The 17,430-nt window shown below is 40.8% G+C and overlaps 1 protein-coding gene across 5 annotated transcripts in view; it reads right to left on the bottom strand.

The window, feature by feature from the left end:
* GART (phosphoribosylglycinamide formyltransferase, phosphoribosylglycinamide synthetase, phosphoribosylaminoimidazole synthetase) overlaps positions 1–17,430 on the bottom strand; it is a 54,056-nt gene that overhangs the window by 28,576 nt on the left and 8,050 nt on the right. For all 5 annotated transcript variants that reach the window (XM_067565570.1, XM_067565569.1, XM_067565572.1 and 2 more), the window contains 6 exons: positions 15,065–15,216; positions 10,140–10,235; positions 8,714–8,888; positions 7,904–8,015; positions 2,363–2,431; positions 754–879 (listed from right to left, as the gene is read on the bottom strand). In XM_067565570.1, the coding sequence (XP_067421671.1) occupies positions 754–879; positions 2,363–2,431; positions 7,904–8,015; positions 8,714–8,888; positions 10,140–10,235; positions 15,065–15,212 (726 nt within the window). In that variant the 5' untranslated portion in view covers positions 15,213–15,216. The remainder of the gene's footprint in view (positions 1–753; positions 880–2,362; positions 2,432–7,903; positions 8,016–8,713; positions 8,889–10,139; positions 10,236–15,064; positions 15,217–17,430) is intronic.

Genomic DNA, 17,430 nt, shown 5'->3' with positions numbered 1-17,430 from the left:
CAGCAGTATTGCAGGTATCTTTCCCACTTTAATACATATTTCAACAAGAGAAAGCTAACATCTTTTTATCTATCCAAAAACAGGATACAGCAGTATTGACACACTATGGCTCCGATCCTGCAAAAACTTACACACATGCTCAACTCTCACTGACACCATTGGAATGCCTCATTTGCATAAAGTTAAGTATATGTATAAGTGTTTGCAGGATAGGGGGTCAAGACAAGTCAAGGCTGGAACGCACACAGGACATTACTGACTGAATCTCTGTCAAATAAAATCAACATAGCTATGCAGTGATACAAGGTTACTTTTACAATGGAAAAAGAAGTCAGTTGACCAGAATATCAATCAAAAGTAAAGTAAAGTAAATCCCTTTGCAAATAACAGTTACTAGTCAAACAGAGAGACCAGATCATAATGAGACATATGGCAAAGGCCAATCATTCTAACCTAGGAAAGAGAAAAATTTATCTTTAACCACTTGGTACTGGTGATCAGGATTTAGTAACAATAAACACAGGCACAAAATGCAATACGAGAGAAAATGCAGACTTCCACCTTCACAATTAAAATGTAATTCAGTAAGAATGCACCACTCTTTAGTGCAAGACATTTCATAAGTCAAGCCCAGAGAAGCACAATCTCTTGTGTCAGACGGTCCTCTCCCTCTGCAATAAGCCCTCTCTCTCCAATCCTGTTTGCCATGATACAACGAGTACACCAAAACAGCTTTGCAATATCATATTACACCTGTGGTGCTGGGGAATAAGCTCCCATCCCGCCAGTGTTTGGACCCTGATCTCCATCCATTAACCGTTTGTGATCCTGGGCGGGTGGCATGGGGGCAACAGTGACACCATCAGTGAAGCACAAGCACTGTAAGGAAACATGAATAATTAAATACCCAAATGTATATGACTAAAACTATTACACCACTGGATATGGTGAACGCAAGTCCAGTTTTCAGGCTTATAAAATCTGATTTTAAAAGCAATCAACTCCATCCCTCCAATAATACAAAACACACACTAGTATTCTAAGCACCTTTCTCCCTCTTTTCCCCCAGCAATATCATCTTGCGCTGTAGAACCCGTATATACAATTTAATCTGTAGGAACAGCAGAAATGGCACCGAGGAGGCCCACAGATGCAAAGAGCAATTGCAATGTTCCATTGCAGAAGTTATTCCCAAGGAAGGGAAGCATTACATAATTGTTTTCCTTCTTTCTTGATCACATAAACAACGAGTCTTTCAAAATTACATAGCTATCATATGCTTCCATGTTTCATAGGATATTGAAAGTGCTTCCCCTGCTAGTCTTTTTAGGGAATGAAGTGTGGTCACTCACTGCTTGGGCAACTGCAAATATTGCTCACTCAGGACTACTTACAAGAACCTTTTGTAATTCCAGTCAGAAGCTAGCAGGGGTCCCCTTATAACAATAAGCAAAAAGAGTCAAACTAAATATATATCTCAGACCCTACAAAATTGTCCTTACCCATGACAGATTATTTTTGACAACCAAGTAAAATGCTGTATTTGCTTTTTCATAGACTAAGCTCAGAATGGATCACCCTGATCATCTAGTCTGACCTACACACTGCAGGCCACAGAACTCATCCACCCACTCCTGAAATAGACGCCTAACCTCTGACTGAAGTACTAAAGTCCTCAAAGAGATTTCAAGTAAGTTTTCATGTTCTTGTACTGAAACCCCCTGATGTCCTGTTAGCTAATTAAGAGTGTCACCTTGTATATACTTAACTTGAGGCAACCACCAGTCTAAGCTCCTCTTAGTTCCAGACAAGGTCACTCTAAAGAAGAACATCTGATATCTGCAGTTCTGTTTTCTTCATGCAGGGTAGGATACTAATGTGGCCTTCATTAAGGCTGGTATACAATACTAGTCAATAAAATAGTGATGGCTATTTTTCATATATATCACATCACCCTCCAAAAAAGCATGTGTGCCTCCTCTAATATAAGCCCATTTTAGCCCTGTGAGTGAGAAACCCCAGACCATACTTAGATTTCCTATGTTGCAGCATTAGTGCAAAGTTATCATGTCATCTTTTTAGAAAACTGAGTCTGAATTCTCATTTACACTAAGGCCTGTTTACACCACTTGCCAGTGCAAAGTGGGCCTTAAAATGGGTGGAACTGAAATTTATATCCACTTCAGGTTTCTCTAAACTGCCAGAATGGTGCAAAGGGGCCTTAGTGTAAACAAGAATTCAGGCCCCAATACTAGTTACTTGTACATACAGTATCTTCTAAGTAACTTGGTACAACAGGTCCCTAAATGTTTCTTCCGTAAGCCGTAACCCAAACTTTTACAAGAATCAGAAGTATACTTACAGAAACCTCTTCTCCTTCAAGAAGTTCTTCAACAACAACAGTTTCCCCAGCTGCTCCAAAAGTCTTATCCTGCATTAAAAATTGTCTTTAATTTTTTGGTTTCCATTTCAGTCATTTTAGAACAACATTCAAACATTTGTAATCCCTGAACCAGCAAGGACAAATGGTTCCAGATGTATTGTATCCATCCACCACAGATACCAACACTGAATGCTTCTTTCCTCTTTTTTGTAGCTTTTCACAATGCAGACATTCTCTTGAAAGTTCATAAATTCAACATTGATACCATTTGGGTTACTGACCGGCAATTCCTCATACTGTTTTGTTTTAAGTTTTGAATCAACATTATTTCAGACTGGAGAAATGGTTCTCAACCTTGTAGAGCAGGAAAGCCACTGTCAGAAAGTGTTCAGAATACATTATAAAGGAATGCGAGAACATCATTCCACTGCAATGTTTGCATGCTGATCATGTATTAATGCAGTGCACTGCCAAGACTATTTTGTGGCTCTCTGAAACTCCAAGTAACATAACATAGATCAGAATCAGATGGTGTCAAATGATGCCACTCCATGGAAACTGAGAGCTATACTGGTTGACACCAGCTGAGGACTTGGCTGTATATCTCTTTTCCAGATCCACATTTCTGGCTGTGTAGAGGGAAGTTTCACGATTCCAGGCTCTTGAAGAGAGGCAAAGAGAACTTTGTGGCTCTGGTCTGTTTGCTCGGTGTTTGCCTAGGTCTGGAAGTCTGAATCATGGCTTGATACAGGCAAGATCAAAATTGCCCTAATATAGTTATTATATATTTCAATGAAGCACTGAAATAGCATTCTAAGCCCAAGACTTCTTATAGGTAGAGATTAAAGCTCCAATGCAACAAAGCAACTAAGCATGTACCTATCCCACTCCGTAGGAAAGATAGGAAGTATGGCAAGAGGCCACTCTGGCTTACGCAGGAGATCTTCAAAGGATCTGAAGCTCAAAAAGAGTACTACAGAAAGTGGAAACTAGGTCAAATTATAAAGGATGAAAATAAACAAACACCTCAAGCATGTAGGGACAAAATTAGAAAGGCCAAGGCACAAAATGAGATTAAAGTAGCTAGAAACATAAATATTCTACAAATACATTAGAAGCAAGAGGAAGACCCAGGACAGGGTAGGCCCAGTACTCAACTGGGGGGAGAGGGGGAATAACAGAAAATGTGGAAATGGCAGAAGTGCTAAATGACTTTTTTGTTTCAGTTTTCATCAAAAAGGTTAGTACCGATTGGAAGTCTAACATAGTGAATGCCAATGAAAGGTAGGAAGAGGTAGGATCTGAGGCTGAAATAGGGAAAGAACAAGTTAAAAATTATTTAGATAAGTTAGATGTTTTCAAGTAGGTAGGGTCTGATGAAAGACATCCTAGAATACTCAAGGATTATCTGTGAAATAATCATGGGAGACGGGAGAGATTCCAGCAGACTAGAAGAGGGAAAATATTGTGCCAATCTATAAAAAGGGGAATAAAGACAACTCAGGGAATTACAGATCAATCAGCTTAACTTCTGTACCTGGAAAAATAATGGAGCAAATAATCAAGCATCAATTTGCAAACACCTAGAAGATAATATGGTCATAAGTAGCAGTCAGCATAGATTTGTCAAGAACAAATTGTGTCAAACCATCATAACAGCTTTCTTTGACAGGGTAACAAGCCTTGTGGATGGGGGGCAAATGGTAGATGTGATATATCTTGACATTAGTAAGGCTTTTGATACTGTCTCGCACGACCTTCTCATAAACAAACTAGGGAAATAACCTAGATGGAGCTACTATAAAGTGGGTGCATAATTGGTTGGAAAACCATTTCCAGAGAATAGTTATCAGTGGTTCACAGTCAAGCTCGAAGGGCATATCAAGTGGGGTTCCACAGGGATCAGTTTTGGGTCCGGTTCTGTTCAATATCTTCATCAATTATTTAGATAATGGAATAGAGAGTACATTTATAAAATTTATGGATGATTCCAAGCTTGGAGGAGTTGCAAGTCATTTGGAGGCTAGGATTAAAATTCAAGGTGATCTAGACAAACTGGAGAAATGGTCTGAAGTAACTAGGATGAAATTCAATAAGGACAAATGTAAAGTACTCCACTTAGGAAGTAACAATCAATTACATACATTAAAATAATTAAAATGGGAAATGACTGCCTAGGAAAGAGTACCGTGGAAAGGGATCGGGGGGTTATAGTGGATCACAAGCTAAAGATGAGTCAACAGTGTAACACTTGCCAAAAAAAAAAAAAGCAAACATTCTGGGATGTATTAGCAGGAGTGTTGTAAGCAAGACACGAGAAATAATTCTTCCACTCTACTCTGCACTGATAAGGTCTCAGCTGTGTCCAGTTCTAGGTGTCACATTTCAGGAAAGATGTGGACAAATTGGAAAAAGCAACAAAAATGATTAAAGGTCTAAAAATCATGACCTATAAAGAAAGGCTGAAAGAATTGGGTTTGTTTAGTGTGGAGGAGAGCCGACGGAGGTGGGGCAAGATAACAATTTTCAAGTATATAAAGGGTAGTAAGAAGAAGGAAGGCAAAAAATTGTTCTCCTTAACCTCTGAGGATAGGACAAGAAGCAGTGGGCAGTTAGGTTGGACATTAGGAAAAGCTTCTTAACTGTCAGGGTAGTTAAGCAGTGGAACAAAATTGCCTAGAGAGGTTCTGGAATCTCCGCCACTGTCTAACTTGTACTTAAAAACCTCCAAACACAAATCAGGAAAATGATCTAGTTATTATGTAGTCCTGCTTTGAGTACAGGGGACTGAACTAGATCTCTCAAGGTCCCATCCAGTCCTATATTTCTGTGATGCTATGAGTTTAGCTTTAAGGATGTTCATTAGGATTTAAGCATGTATGTACAGTTAAGCATATGCTCAAGTGCTTTGCTGAATCAGCATCTACTGCTGAAGTTACATGTTCAGTTTCAAGGATCTTTGTCTTTAGTTTGCTTTAGCCAGTTTAATCATAGGAGTATTATTAGAGTAAATGTCTAGAGTTCTGCCAGTGCTGTAATAGCGGGGACACAAAAGGGATGACGAAAAGGCAAATCCAGAAGGAAGCAAGTATGAAAATAAAAAAGTATTATTTATGCCCACAGAGATCGTGCCTGGAGCTCTTTAAATGATCTGAAAAATCAAAAAAGGAATCCTACAAAAAGTGGAAACGTGGACAAATTACCAAGGATGAATACAAAAAAAAAAACAGCACAAGCATGAAGGAACAAAATCAGAAAGGCTAAGGCATAAAATGAGTTATACATAGCAAGGGACATTAAAGGAGCTCTTCTTAGTCCCTTTTAATACATTAGGAACAAGAGAAAGACTAGATAAGTTCATGAAGGATAGGTCCATCTATGGCTATTAGTCAGGATAGGCAGGGATCGCTGTTTTCCAGGGGCTGGGAATGGCTGATAGGATGGATCGCTTGATGATTACTTGTTCTATTCATTCCCTCTGAAGCACCTGATATTGGCTACTGTCGGAAGAAAGTATACTGCGCTTGCTGGACCATTGGTCTCACCCAGTATGGCCATTCCTATGAGTCCAGAGAAGAGCAACAAAAACAATAAAAGTTTTAGAAAACCTGGCCTATTAAGAAAGGTTAAAAAATTGGACATGTTTAGTCTTGAGAAAAGAAGACTGAGGAGGAGGAGACATGGTAACAGCCTTCAATTGTTATATAGAGGACTGTGATCTATGACCACTACAGGTAGGATGAGATTTAAGTTAGATATTAGTAAAATTTTTCTAACTATAAGAGCAGTTAACCACTGGAACAGGCTTCCAAGGGAGATTGTGGAGGCTTTTAAAAACAGGTTGGATGAACACCTGTCAGAGATGGTCTAGTTTTACGTGGTTCTGCTTCAGCACAGCAGGTTGGACTTGCTGACTTTGAGGTCCTTTCCAGCCCTACATTTCTATGAATCTGTAAGTTGTGTTAGGCATTGTACTATTTGTAACCCTTAAGGGGAGGAGTCACTGGACCCAGGACACAACTAAGTGCAGGGGACAACTAATGAAAAAAGGAGCGGTGTGGGGGGTCGCAGATTTAAACAAAGGGAACCAGAAAGAGACACTAAGCACAGAACCTTGGACAGTGCCCACTGCTTCCGGAAGGTAGCTAGGCACTGTGGCCTTCCTCGAGCCTGGCCTGAAGAAGGGTCACGATGCCCCTGCAGGCCAGGACAAGGCCCTGCAGGCCAAACAACGGGGGAGAAAAGGGGCGGAGCCAGGACAGGAAGGGCCAGTATAAAAGGCCGGCCTAGCAGCTTAATCAGGGGGAAGCTGCCGCTGCAGGCAGACATGTCTTCTGAGAGGCTGCAGTCTAGGCCTCACGCAGGCCCTGCGGCTGTCTGGAACAACCGCCCCACCAACCGGGGCCTCCAAAGCCTGCTGGATTGCCAGTGACTGGGAGGGAGAAACCCCCTGAGACTGACCCTGACCTGGAAGAGCAGCCTGACATAGGGGACCCACAGGAGCAGACTGAGCCTCGTAAACCAGAAGAACCCCTGTGACCTGGATGACCTCTGCTGACGACCTTGAGGAGTTTCTGGACCTGCCACCGGTTGACAGCAAGGGACTTGCAGGACGCCTGCCCGCCGTCTACCCCAGTGACCCGGAGGGAGACACCTCAAGGCAGGTACCCAGGGGACTGGGTGGGAGGAAGTAGCCCAGGGACAGCCGACTAGAGAGTGGCTGAGTGCGTGACCAAACCAGTCAGCGTGTTGCAGCTGGATCCCTGCTGACTCAGTGGCAAACCACTTTGCCACTGATAGGGCCCTGGACTGGGGCACAATGGAGTCGGGTGGACCTGCGTCCCCCTCCCCCCTGCCCTAACCACCTTGGGAGTGCTTGGTGTCCTCTGAGCGCTCTGAGGTGGCTGAGCTTTACCAGCCCTGTCTGCCAATAAGGCTGGGGGCTTTAGACTATCTTGTCTGCCCCACCCACTTGAGGGCCAGGGGCTATTGACTCCTTGACAAGCCCTGCCCGGCTTGAGGGCCGGGGGCTATAGACTGCTTTGCTCGCCCTGCCTGTTGGAAGGCCGGGGGCTACTGACTACATCACCAGCCCTGCCTGGCTCGAGGGCCGGGGCCTGTAAATGGCTTTGCCTGTACCGCCCTGACTGAGGGCCAGGGGCAATAGACTGCTGGCCTGCCCCGCCTGTTGGAAGGCAGGAGTCATGGACTCCTTACCAGCCCTGCCCTATGTGAGGGCCAGGGGGCTACAGACTGCCACAGAAGCCCGTCCCACCGGGGGCCAGGGCCAAAGACTAGTAAGCCGTGAGCTTATCTCCCTAGATCAAGGTGCTGTGGCCCTCCTCGGAGCCTGGGCCTGAGGAAGGGTCACAACGCCCCTGGCTGGACTGTGCCACCAGCCTACAGCCATGTTCCATGTAAAGCAAACAAAAATGCCTTTGAGATTTTGCCATCATTACTAACAAACATACTCATTTTGCATGAGAATTTTAAAAGTCTTTACATATCATTGAAACTCACCTGCATGATTTCATGCACAGCTTTGCAAGCCTCTTCTTTGTTAGTAGCCACGATTACTCCTTTGCCAGCTGCCAAACCACTAGCTTTTACAACCAGGGCAGGGAAGTCCGCACTTAAAAAAAAGAAGAGAGTGTGACTGAGAGACTCCATAATAACCCGTCAGTCTCTGATCCATGTCAAATGTAGGAGGATTGCATTTGAAAATGTATTTTGAAGCTTGGAGAATAGGCGTTCAGTTGTTCAGAATTTGATAGCAACAATTTGACTTCGATTGAATAAAACATACAATCAAGTATCTTCCAGGGTCAACACACTTCAATACACTTTCTGGTTGCCATTTCTTTCCACTGTATAACAATACTTTTCTGACAGGGAAAAAAAGCATATTTTATTTCAACTAGTACTGCAGACCAATACTGTTATTGAGTAAGCAGGATTGACTTCTGACTAGTGGATCATCAACAGAATTAACAACAAAGCTTCAATTGCAGAATTTGCATTAGTGGTGAGAAAGCATGAACCAGAAAGAACCCATTATGATTTTCAGATCCCAATCTGGGTTTGCATGGTTGGCAATAAGAAAAAAACATCTTTTCCCTTGTAAAGTGAGCCCAGCTGAACGGTCACTAAAGAGCAATAAATGTAGAACCCATATTGATACTATTTTTGCAGGGTTACTTTTAGAGCCTCTTTTGAATATATGGACTTTGTGCCACTACTGAAAAGAATAACTGAATAATTAGTGGGTGCCTAACATATTGTAAACACAGTACTGTAATGATAATAAAAAGACTATGAAAAGTTTTTTACCTCGTAATAAAGCTACAAGCTTCTTTAGGAGTGGTGAATGCTTTCCATCTCGCAGTTGGGATCCCATGCCGGTCCAGAAAGGCTTTAGAAAAACTCTTACTGGACTCTAGTTGAGCTGCCTTTGCTGTAGGACCAAAACATTTCACTCCAGCTTCCATCAAATCATCAACAATGCCTAACAATAAAGATATTTAAGAGTTATTTGTAATACTGAGCTGGTTCATAAGAGTTACAAGTTCATATAAAGCAACTACTTTATTAATCATTTTGATACATTAGTCACTAGCAGCTACAAATGCTGTGCCATATATAGGATACATCAAGGGGATTGTGTCTGTTTTACCACAGGGACCTCAGTGGCAATGTTTGCTGTAATTAGCAGGGGATGACCTGGGCTTCAGGACCCAGGGCTCAGAATTTGTTGTTGCACCATGTGATTGCAGTAGCACCACTTTAACAGATGAAACTCCTTTTCCCCTTTATTATAACTGTCAGCTAAAAAGTCCATAGTAGTCATTGGTTGGGAATATCACATGAGGTGGCAATTTCTGGTCATGTAGGAGAATCAAACTTACAAACTCTATAGACAAGTTCTTTATATACTGACTCCCAAACCAGTCCTTTTCACAAAAACCTCATTTAAAAAGCTAGTTAAGGTTGCTAAGTGATAATACTGACACATCATTTACAAAACCCAAGTATTTAAAAGCAAATATATGAATAGTTAAGGACATCATAACCCAACTCACATAAAAACCTCCATGAATATGCATCTCATCACAACACAACCACATGGAACTTCAGAGGACAATGGGCCTGCATCTGTTCCAAATGAACACATCAGGAGGCTTGCTATTGACTTCAGTGGGAAGAGAAGCAGGCCTAATATTCCATTAACTTAGGGGACCTTGAATTCCCTCCACCTCAAGATATAAAATTGGCTATCAAACAAAACAATATAAAACCAAAAAATACACTGAGAACATTTGTTTAGTACAGAAGGTTAAAAATCAGGAGATTTTGGTTTCTATTCTTGACCGGCTGCATGACTTTGGCAAATCTATTAGAGCCTGATTTACAGCGATATTGTGCCCACTCACAAGTCCTATTCACTTCAACGAACGTTGCAGTATTCAACACCTCTCAAAATCAGATCTTTAATCACTCTGTGCCTCAGTGCCACATCTGCCAAATGGAAATATTAATAACTCCCTACTTCACAGCATAAATCCATTAAAGTTTACAAGGTGCTCAAATATTATAGTGTCACAGAAAGCCTCTAAGCAAACAAAACAATAACTATCCTCAGCAATGGTAATTAAATTTCTTCTAGCACATTTGGAGCAAAAAATTAAAAACCATTATCCCATGAAGTTATACAGCAATAAGTGGGTGGGACTTTAATAATAACTTATTCTAAATTTACCAGCAGCAAGAGGAACCTCTGGGCCAACCACCACAAGTTTGATCTCATGGTCTTTGCAGAACTGGACAAGAGCAGCATGATCACTGATTGAGACGGCTGTCAAAAGATGCAAGAGAAATTTAAACTGACAATATAATGAAGAACAGAAGATTTACACATAAAATAAAATGAGAAAGCTTGCAAGAGACAAAATATGAAACTGCATGATAAAAGCTCTGCAAAAAGGCAATGTTATTCCACGACTTATCAATAAATAAATAAATCCAAGGTCGACAGTGGGCTGAGTCACGTGAATTCAGAGTTCTGAGCTGGACTGGTCATTTGCAAGGGGAGTAACAGCAATCTGAAGCTACTCTCACAATTTGAGAAAACAGAGAGCAAAACATAGACCCTCCTTAGTCCTATGACTCCTTGCTTTAATCTTTTTTCTCTTTTCAAAATGTAGTGTTACACAAGGGTGCCATAATACATGTTTACAGGACAGGAAATATACTGAGAAAGATGGGGGGTTGAGGTATTTTAGGTTGCCAGAAAAAAACAAATTACATCTACAGGATTATATTCTGATTGTTTAAACCCTTGAGACTGGCAATATTTGCCAAAGGCAAATAAGAGCATCATGTCAGACTGCTGCAGTCCTGCTATTTGCTCACCCCATCGCAGATTCTCTCTTGTGCCCAGCTTCTACTTAGTGCAGCCAAGTAAGGGGAGCGCTGTCAGAGGACCCAATTATGGGTTTCTGATTCTCTGTCCCAGCCCTAGCACAGGTAAGACTAGCCTGGGATCTGCTCTAACATCTGGTACCTAGCTATGGGGGAGGGAGAAGAGAAGGGGGGAAAAAATCAAGACATATTTCTTACTGTATTGTCTTTTTCTGTAGGATTCAGCTAAAAACAAGTGTTATGACAGAATATTAGCAGAGGACCCACAGTACATGCAAATATCCCAGCAAAAAAGAACAACGAACAAGTAAGTCATTTTGTTCACATATTATTCCAAAAGGAACCTTAGGATATAGGCTGAAAGGGAATATTTTGGTATTCTTTTTGAAAACATTTATATGGCATATGAAGATTGTGTTCTATCCTGAAGAAAGAAACACAGGCCAGAGTTTTCAAACCTGGATGCCTAAAGTTAGACTCCCTAACTCCACATTCAGACACCTAAATAAAAGTGGCCTTATCAGAAGTGTTGCACACCCAGAAATCCCAGTGAAGTTAACGGGAGCTGAAGGTGCTCATCACCTTTGGAAAACACAGCACTTTTATTCAGATACCTAAATATGGAGTTAGCAGTCTCACTTCAGACACCCAAGTTTGAAAATTTTGGCGACTGACTAAAGTTTGGGAAAACTGGTATTAGATTTTTTTTTTTTTTTTTAAAAGATGTGGTATTTGTTTTGTACCTTAATGACTTGCAAAAATAAGTTGCCCATGAAGTCACTTTTTTGAGAGACAGGTACAGTAGAACCTCAGAGTTACAAAAACCTTGGGAATGGAGGTTGTTCATAACTCTGAACAAAATGTTATGCTTGCTCTTTCAAAAGTATACATGGACTTATTACAGCTTTGAAACATTACTATGCAGAAGAAAAATGCTTTATTTATTTTTTTGTAGTTTACGTTTAACACAGTACTGTGCTGTATTTGCTTTTTTTTATTTTTTGTCTCCAAATGAGGTGTCTGGTTGATTGGTCAGTTTGTAACTCTGGTGTTTTTAACTCTGAGGTTCTACTGTATTGTTTAATTGTGATATGACTAAACATTTTGTGAAAGACATTTTTTAAGTTGCATTATTTCCCTTGGAAAATCATGAGACACGGGATTTCAGTGCTAATTAAAGGGCATTTTGCGTATCCTGCTGTACATCCCTGCCAGAGAGGGGGAAGGATAGGTTTCCAGGATCAAATTTTGATTAAACTGCAGTCATGCAACATTCCCATTAACATAAATGGGAAAAGGATTAGATTCCCATGCTCTATAATATAAATAAAGCTCACATGCCTCTGTGTAATTATTTCTCATTTCTTCACACACACACTGAAATCTAAACCTAGTGCCTGGCCCAAGTAGCAAGGCTTGGCTCTACACACATGCAAGGGGGGAGAAAAAGGGGAAAGTGGGATGAAACCTTCCCCCTAGGTCACAGAATATTAATTCTCCCCTCCTCACAAATCCTGGTCCTGCCCTCCGCCGCTCCCCTAGCTGTCCATGTATGAATGGGCTTGATTTACCCCTTAGCACACATTCAATGATGCCCCAGTCCAGCAAAGCACTTAAACAGGTGTTTGAGGGGACTACTCAAGTGTTTAAAATCATGTGCATCCTTTGCTGAATCAGGGCCAGAATTCCCAGTATGTCGCTGCATCATCTTTTCACATCTTTACTGTGAAGGTGATAGAAGGTGTAGTAATTCTTAAAGTGGCATTCTGTGAATGACATATTTAATGTAATCATCTGGGCCTCACGTGAGCCGGCTTTAACTCAATTTAACACAGGGACAAAGATTTTTGTTTAACATTCTGGATGCAGAGGGATCATATGATTTCCATGTGAATGCTCATTCCTTTTCCTTCCCCCTCAAACACAAGCAATAGAGTTCTTCTATTTGCCAGAGGACACTGGAAATATTCAAAGAAGACACAGAAAAATAAATATGGCATTTCCTTGCGTAAGCCCTCAGCTGGAAGTAAGAGTTAGAGCATTATTTTACATATAGAATGTGTGAAATCTGCCATAGCTCACATTTCCACAGGAGCGGGTAATAAGTTCAAAAGCAGATTTGAGTCACATGTTGCACAAACCTATATACAGCATGTATGTGTATACAATGCACATCTACACATACACTGCATTAATCTTAATTTTATATATTATTACATATTTGTAAAGTACACAGTTTATGGCTGTATTCATTCAAATATATGGACACAAGTCAGTCATGAAAATGTTCTCTGCAGCGGTGTGGTCTAACGGAGTAAATAATTCCTGGCTCTCTATCCTGGAATGAGTAATTCCTTCTCTTCCACTGAATCATTGTGTGACTTTTGGCAAGTCACTTAAGCCAAAATTTTCAAAAGCTGCCTCTAATTTTGGATGCTCAATTTTTAATAGCTTAGGTCTGATTTTTATAACTGATGAGTACCAACAACGTCAACTAAAGCCAATGGGAGCTGTAGAAACTTAGAACCTCTGAAAAAGGCACCTAGAATTAATGGAGAATTTTGAAAATATTGGTCTGAACCTACACACATCCACACATGTAAAACATAGATAAAAACATTTTCTTACCTCCAGCATTCACCCTTACAAACTTACTAATTCTCTTAGGTAACTAAATAAGCCAGTGGTTCTCAGTCTGTGGCCCGCAGAAGAGAGCTGCTGCCTAAGGACCCGGGTGGAGCATGTTGCCCCAGAGCTACAAGAGCCGAGTAGGCTCCTTGCCGCAGCCAAGAGAGGGGAGATCAGCGCTCCCCTCCCCTAGCTTCAGCAGAGAGTAAAGTGCTCTGCCTGGGTCCCTAGGCACTGAGATCCCTGCTGGAGCCAGAGGGAGGAGAGCACTGATCTCCCATTCCCCCCAGGTGCAGAAGGGAGCCACTGCCTAGGGACGCAGGTGGAGTGCACAGGATGCCTGCGGTTTCCCTGCTGCAGCCAGGGGGATGGTAGACTGCCTCCTCGCTGAACTCCTTCAGTCTGGCTGCAGGAGGTGGGGGTGGGGCTGCTGGCAGAGCAGCCAGGACCCTCCATGCTTGAGGAGGGGCAGGACTTTAAAAATCAGTACCTTCCAATTTGGTCTGCACTTAGTAGGCCACCCACCATGATTTAGCTGCCAAGTCATGTGCTTCAGTGTGTAGTGACAGTCACTCATCTACACTAGTGCTTTGTCTGTGAGTGTGTGACAATGAGTAATTTGTAGGTGTACAATAGTGATTGTAAAAATGAGCACAATAGCATCAAAATGTTTACTTAAATATGTAGTGATCTGTAGTCCTTAATGGTGTATACATCAATACATTTTTTATGAATTGATAGACTGGTGGCCCTTCAGAGTTGTAAAAATGATATTTGTGGCCCTTGAGCCAAAAATGTTGGGAACCACTGAAATAAGCAATATCTCAATATACAACAAACATTCCTTATGGGGACAAATCAACTCAGATTACATACCTGTGCATGGGGAGTAAGGAAATACAAGGGGAATAAGGGGGCACTTGAGTGGAATACCTGTGTCATAGGCAGGCTTGGAAGGTTAGATTTTTTAACTGGCAAATGTTGATTTCACAATACACATACACCCCCCCCAAATATTTCCATCGTTACAACAGAAATTAACAGATAGGCAAAGAAAGAAAAATGCTGCTTGAGAACTCATCATGGTTTGATTTAGGGTGATTTACTTTGTCAACATCATATCAAAATGTACAATTTGTTTTAATGGTTATGAAGCTTTAACTTTTTGAATCTCAATACCTGTTGTCATTAAATAACAACTGATTGACCCCACTCCATCATTTCCCACAACTGTGAAAATTAATCAATCAATCAATTAAAACATTTAAAAAAATACTTAAAAATAAACATTGATATTATCAGTAAATTTGATAAGATTCAGGTTTTTGTTTTTATAGATAGCAGCCTCTGGCTACACAAGAGAGTGGGTAATGGATGGTATTTTGACTCCACCTCCCCAAAGCAATAATCTGCAAAAGACAGCTTTACTCAGACAGTAATTATTATTTTTTGTAATTACTTCTTACCCTATCCAAAGATCACCTTTATAAGTATTCAGGGTCTGAAACAGAAGAACTTCTATAACACTAATAAATAGAACCCTAAATTTATCAATGAACTAGTTTAGGCTCTCAACTGTCAGTACTACACATTTAAAAAAACCCATTATTTCAGGTTCTCTTTTTCATTTATTACCTGAATTTGAAATTTTTCCATTATTAGCTGTTCCTGCATTTCCTGGAGTGACTAGTACTTGTTTTACATGTGGAGATTGAGCTAATTTCCAGGCCAGGGCATGCTCTCTGCCTCCACCACCAATCACAAGCACTTGATCAGCCATCATCAGTCTGTGCAAAACAACCAAAGTTATAATCAGGTTAGGAAAGCAACAACATCATTGTGTACACTCATCAGCTAACACCTTTGGTCTGCAGAGTAGCAGAAGAAAGGACTGCAAAGGTAGATGCCATTTTGCCTGTTTCACGTAACTGTTGTTCTGCAGTTGTGCGTATAAATGTGGTGCTCAAGAAAGCAAGGTAATGACATACTGGCTCAACCAAGCACACCACAATCACAGAAGTTTTCCCACTGAGTTCCGCCAATACACATCAATACTAACCTACAGGTGTGCGGCTATACCAGTCCTGGTTCTCTCCTTACCAGACTATCAACGCTACCAAATTACGCAGTGGTTTTATGACATGGATAAATGTTCACTAGTGTCAGGTGATTAGTCACAGACTGGTCATTTTATACCTGTGACCTAAGTAAGTTTCTGAAGAATGTGAAAATGTCAAAGGCAAAGTCCCCTTGGATTAGTGAAGAATTATTTGCTAGTCTGTCTAGTGGTGTTGCTAAACTAAATGGCATAGCTCAAGACTTCTCACAAGTGATGTCTGAAAATCTTAATACCTTATATGAAAATTAAAGGGTAAGAATGATGAAACAGAGAAATGTCTTCCAACCTCAATCTTCTTCAGAAAAAAGCAACCATATTCCAAACAAAACTTTACAGACAAACACATGAAGCACAGCATGCCCTGCTAAAACACAAAGGGAGCCTGATCCTGCAAGTAGCTAGTCCAGGGTCTGATCCAACACTCCCTTAAAACCAGTGGACACACTCCCATTGACTTCAGAGAGAGTTAGCTTGAGGGGGAGTGGGGACCGACCACTCTCAAATGAAACAAGACTAATTCACATGAATTCAATGGGAGTGTAGGGTAGTCAGTGTCTTGCCCGGTAAGGCTCAGTCTGTGCAACAATAAGAATCTAGTTGCTATAGTAAAGACAACACTATTTAATCATTTCAGTGACATTTTATCTTTGCATTAAGTTTTCTAAATGAATTAACAGAAATAAGCAGATACTCTAACTTGGTTTTCTGAAAAAGCAATGCTAAAGTTCCAAGATATTGACCAAATAGTCTATAATATTCATAGCAGTCCAGTCTATCAGTTAGACCTTGAAGAAGCCAACCAGTAAAGGAGAATTCATCTAAACAAGGCAGTAGTTTATATCAAAATGACAGAGTTAACAGTATTTTTAAACAGTGAAAATACATTTAAAAAACCCTTTAATGCAGAAGGAAGGAACCACAGTCACTTTAATTTAATCCTTTTTAACGCTTAATAATAAATTTCACATGGTCAATAAGGGGGACTTGTGTCTTTGCTGTTCAAATCATCTTATATTCAGTAAGAGGAAGAACACCAATTAGATAAGAATTTTTACTCAAATTGGAAAAATAGCACTGTGTTGTAATCTCAAACAAACACAGCATTTAAAGCCCATTTGTCGCCCTGCATTTCTTCCATGAAGAGGTTGGTCCCTGACACACTTTTGTAAATGTGTACAGTTCCACCCAAAGCAGGACATAGACAAAAAAGCATTTGGCACAGTATTCATGTTGGACATGCACACACCCAAGCTCCATTTACAGAAGGCTAAAGATCAGAACTTCTATGTAAAAAGGTAAGAAAGAGCTCTCAAGTAGCTAGTCTCCCCAGAAAATTAACAGATTCTAAGACTAGAAGGGACCACTGTGATCATCCAATCTGACCTTCTGTACAATACATGGCATAGAAATTCACCAAAATAATTCCTAAAGTATATCCTTTAGAAAAGCAGTCAATTTTAAAAATTGATTTAAAAATTGTCAGTGATGGAGAATCCACCATGACCCTTGGTAAATTGTTCCAATGGTTAAAAAGTGACCTTACCACAGCTCTGATTGATAGCAGGTTTTCAGCCAATCAGCAGGACAAGACATGTGCCTCGTGCCCAAATCAGACATATTTTATGAGAAATATAGTCAGTCCGCTGAAAGCCTGACAAACTCTACTATCTTCTCTCCATATAGCAGCTGTCTAGTTTTGCTCCTGAGAAGGGCCAGCCACACTCCATTTAGTGACTAGACACTGGAAACTTGTCTTACCTGGGAAGTGTTATTATTCAGGGCATGGCTTCCACTATGAAGGAGTCACTTGGTATAATGTAAGTGACTATATATATGGTCTAATCAGCCTGTGATGAAATGAAAAATCACCACCTATTGTAAA

This window comes from Emydura macquarii, unplaced genomic scaffold (genome assembly GCF_026122565.2).
Source record: "Emydura macquarii macquarii isolate MOO-44397 ecotype Brisbane River unplaced genomic scaffold, CSIRO-AGI_Emac_v2 contig_2681, whole genome shotgun sequence".
NCBI classification, from domain to species: domain Eukaryota; kingdom Metazoa; phylum Chordata; order Testudines; family Chelidae; genus Emydura; species Emydura macquarii.
The sequence above is the reverse complement of the archived record's forward strand: the minus strand, read 5'-3'. Positions and strand labels throughout refer to the sequence as shown.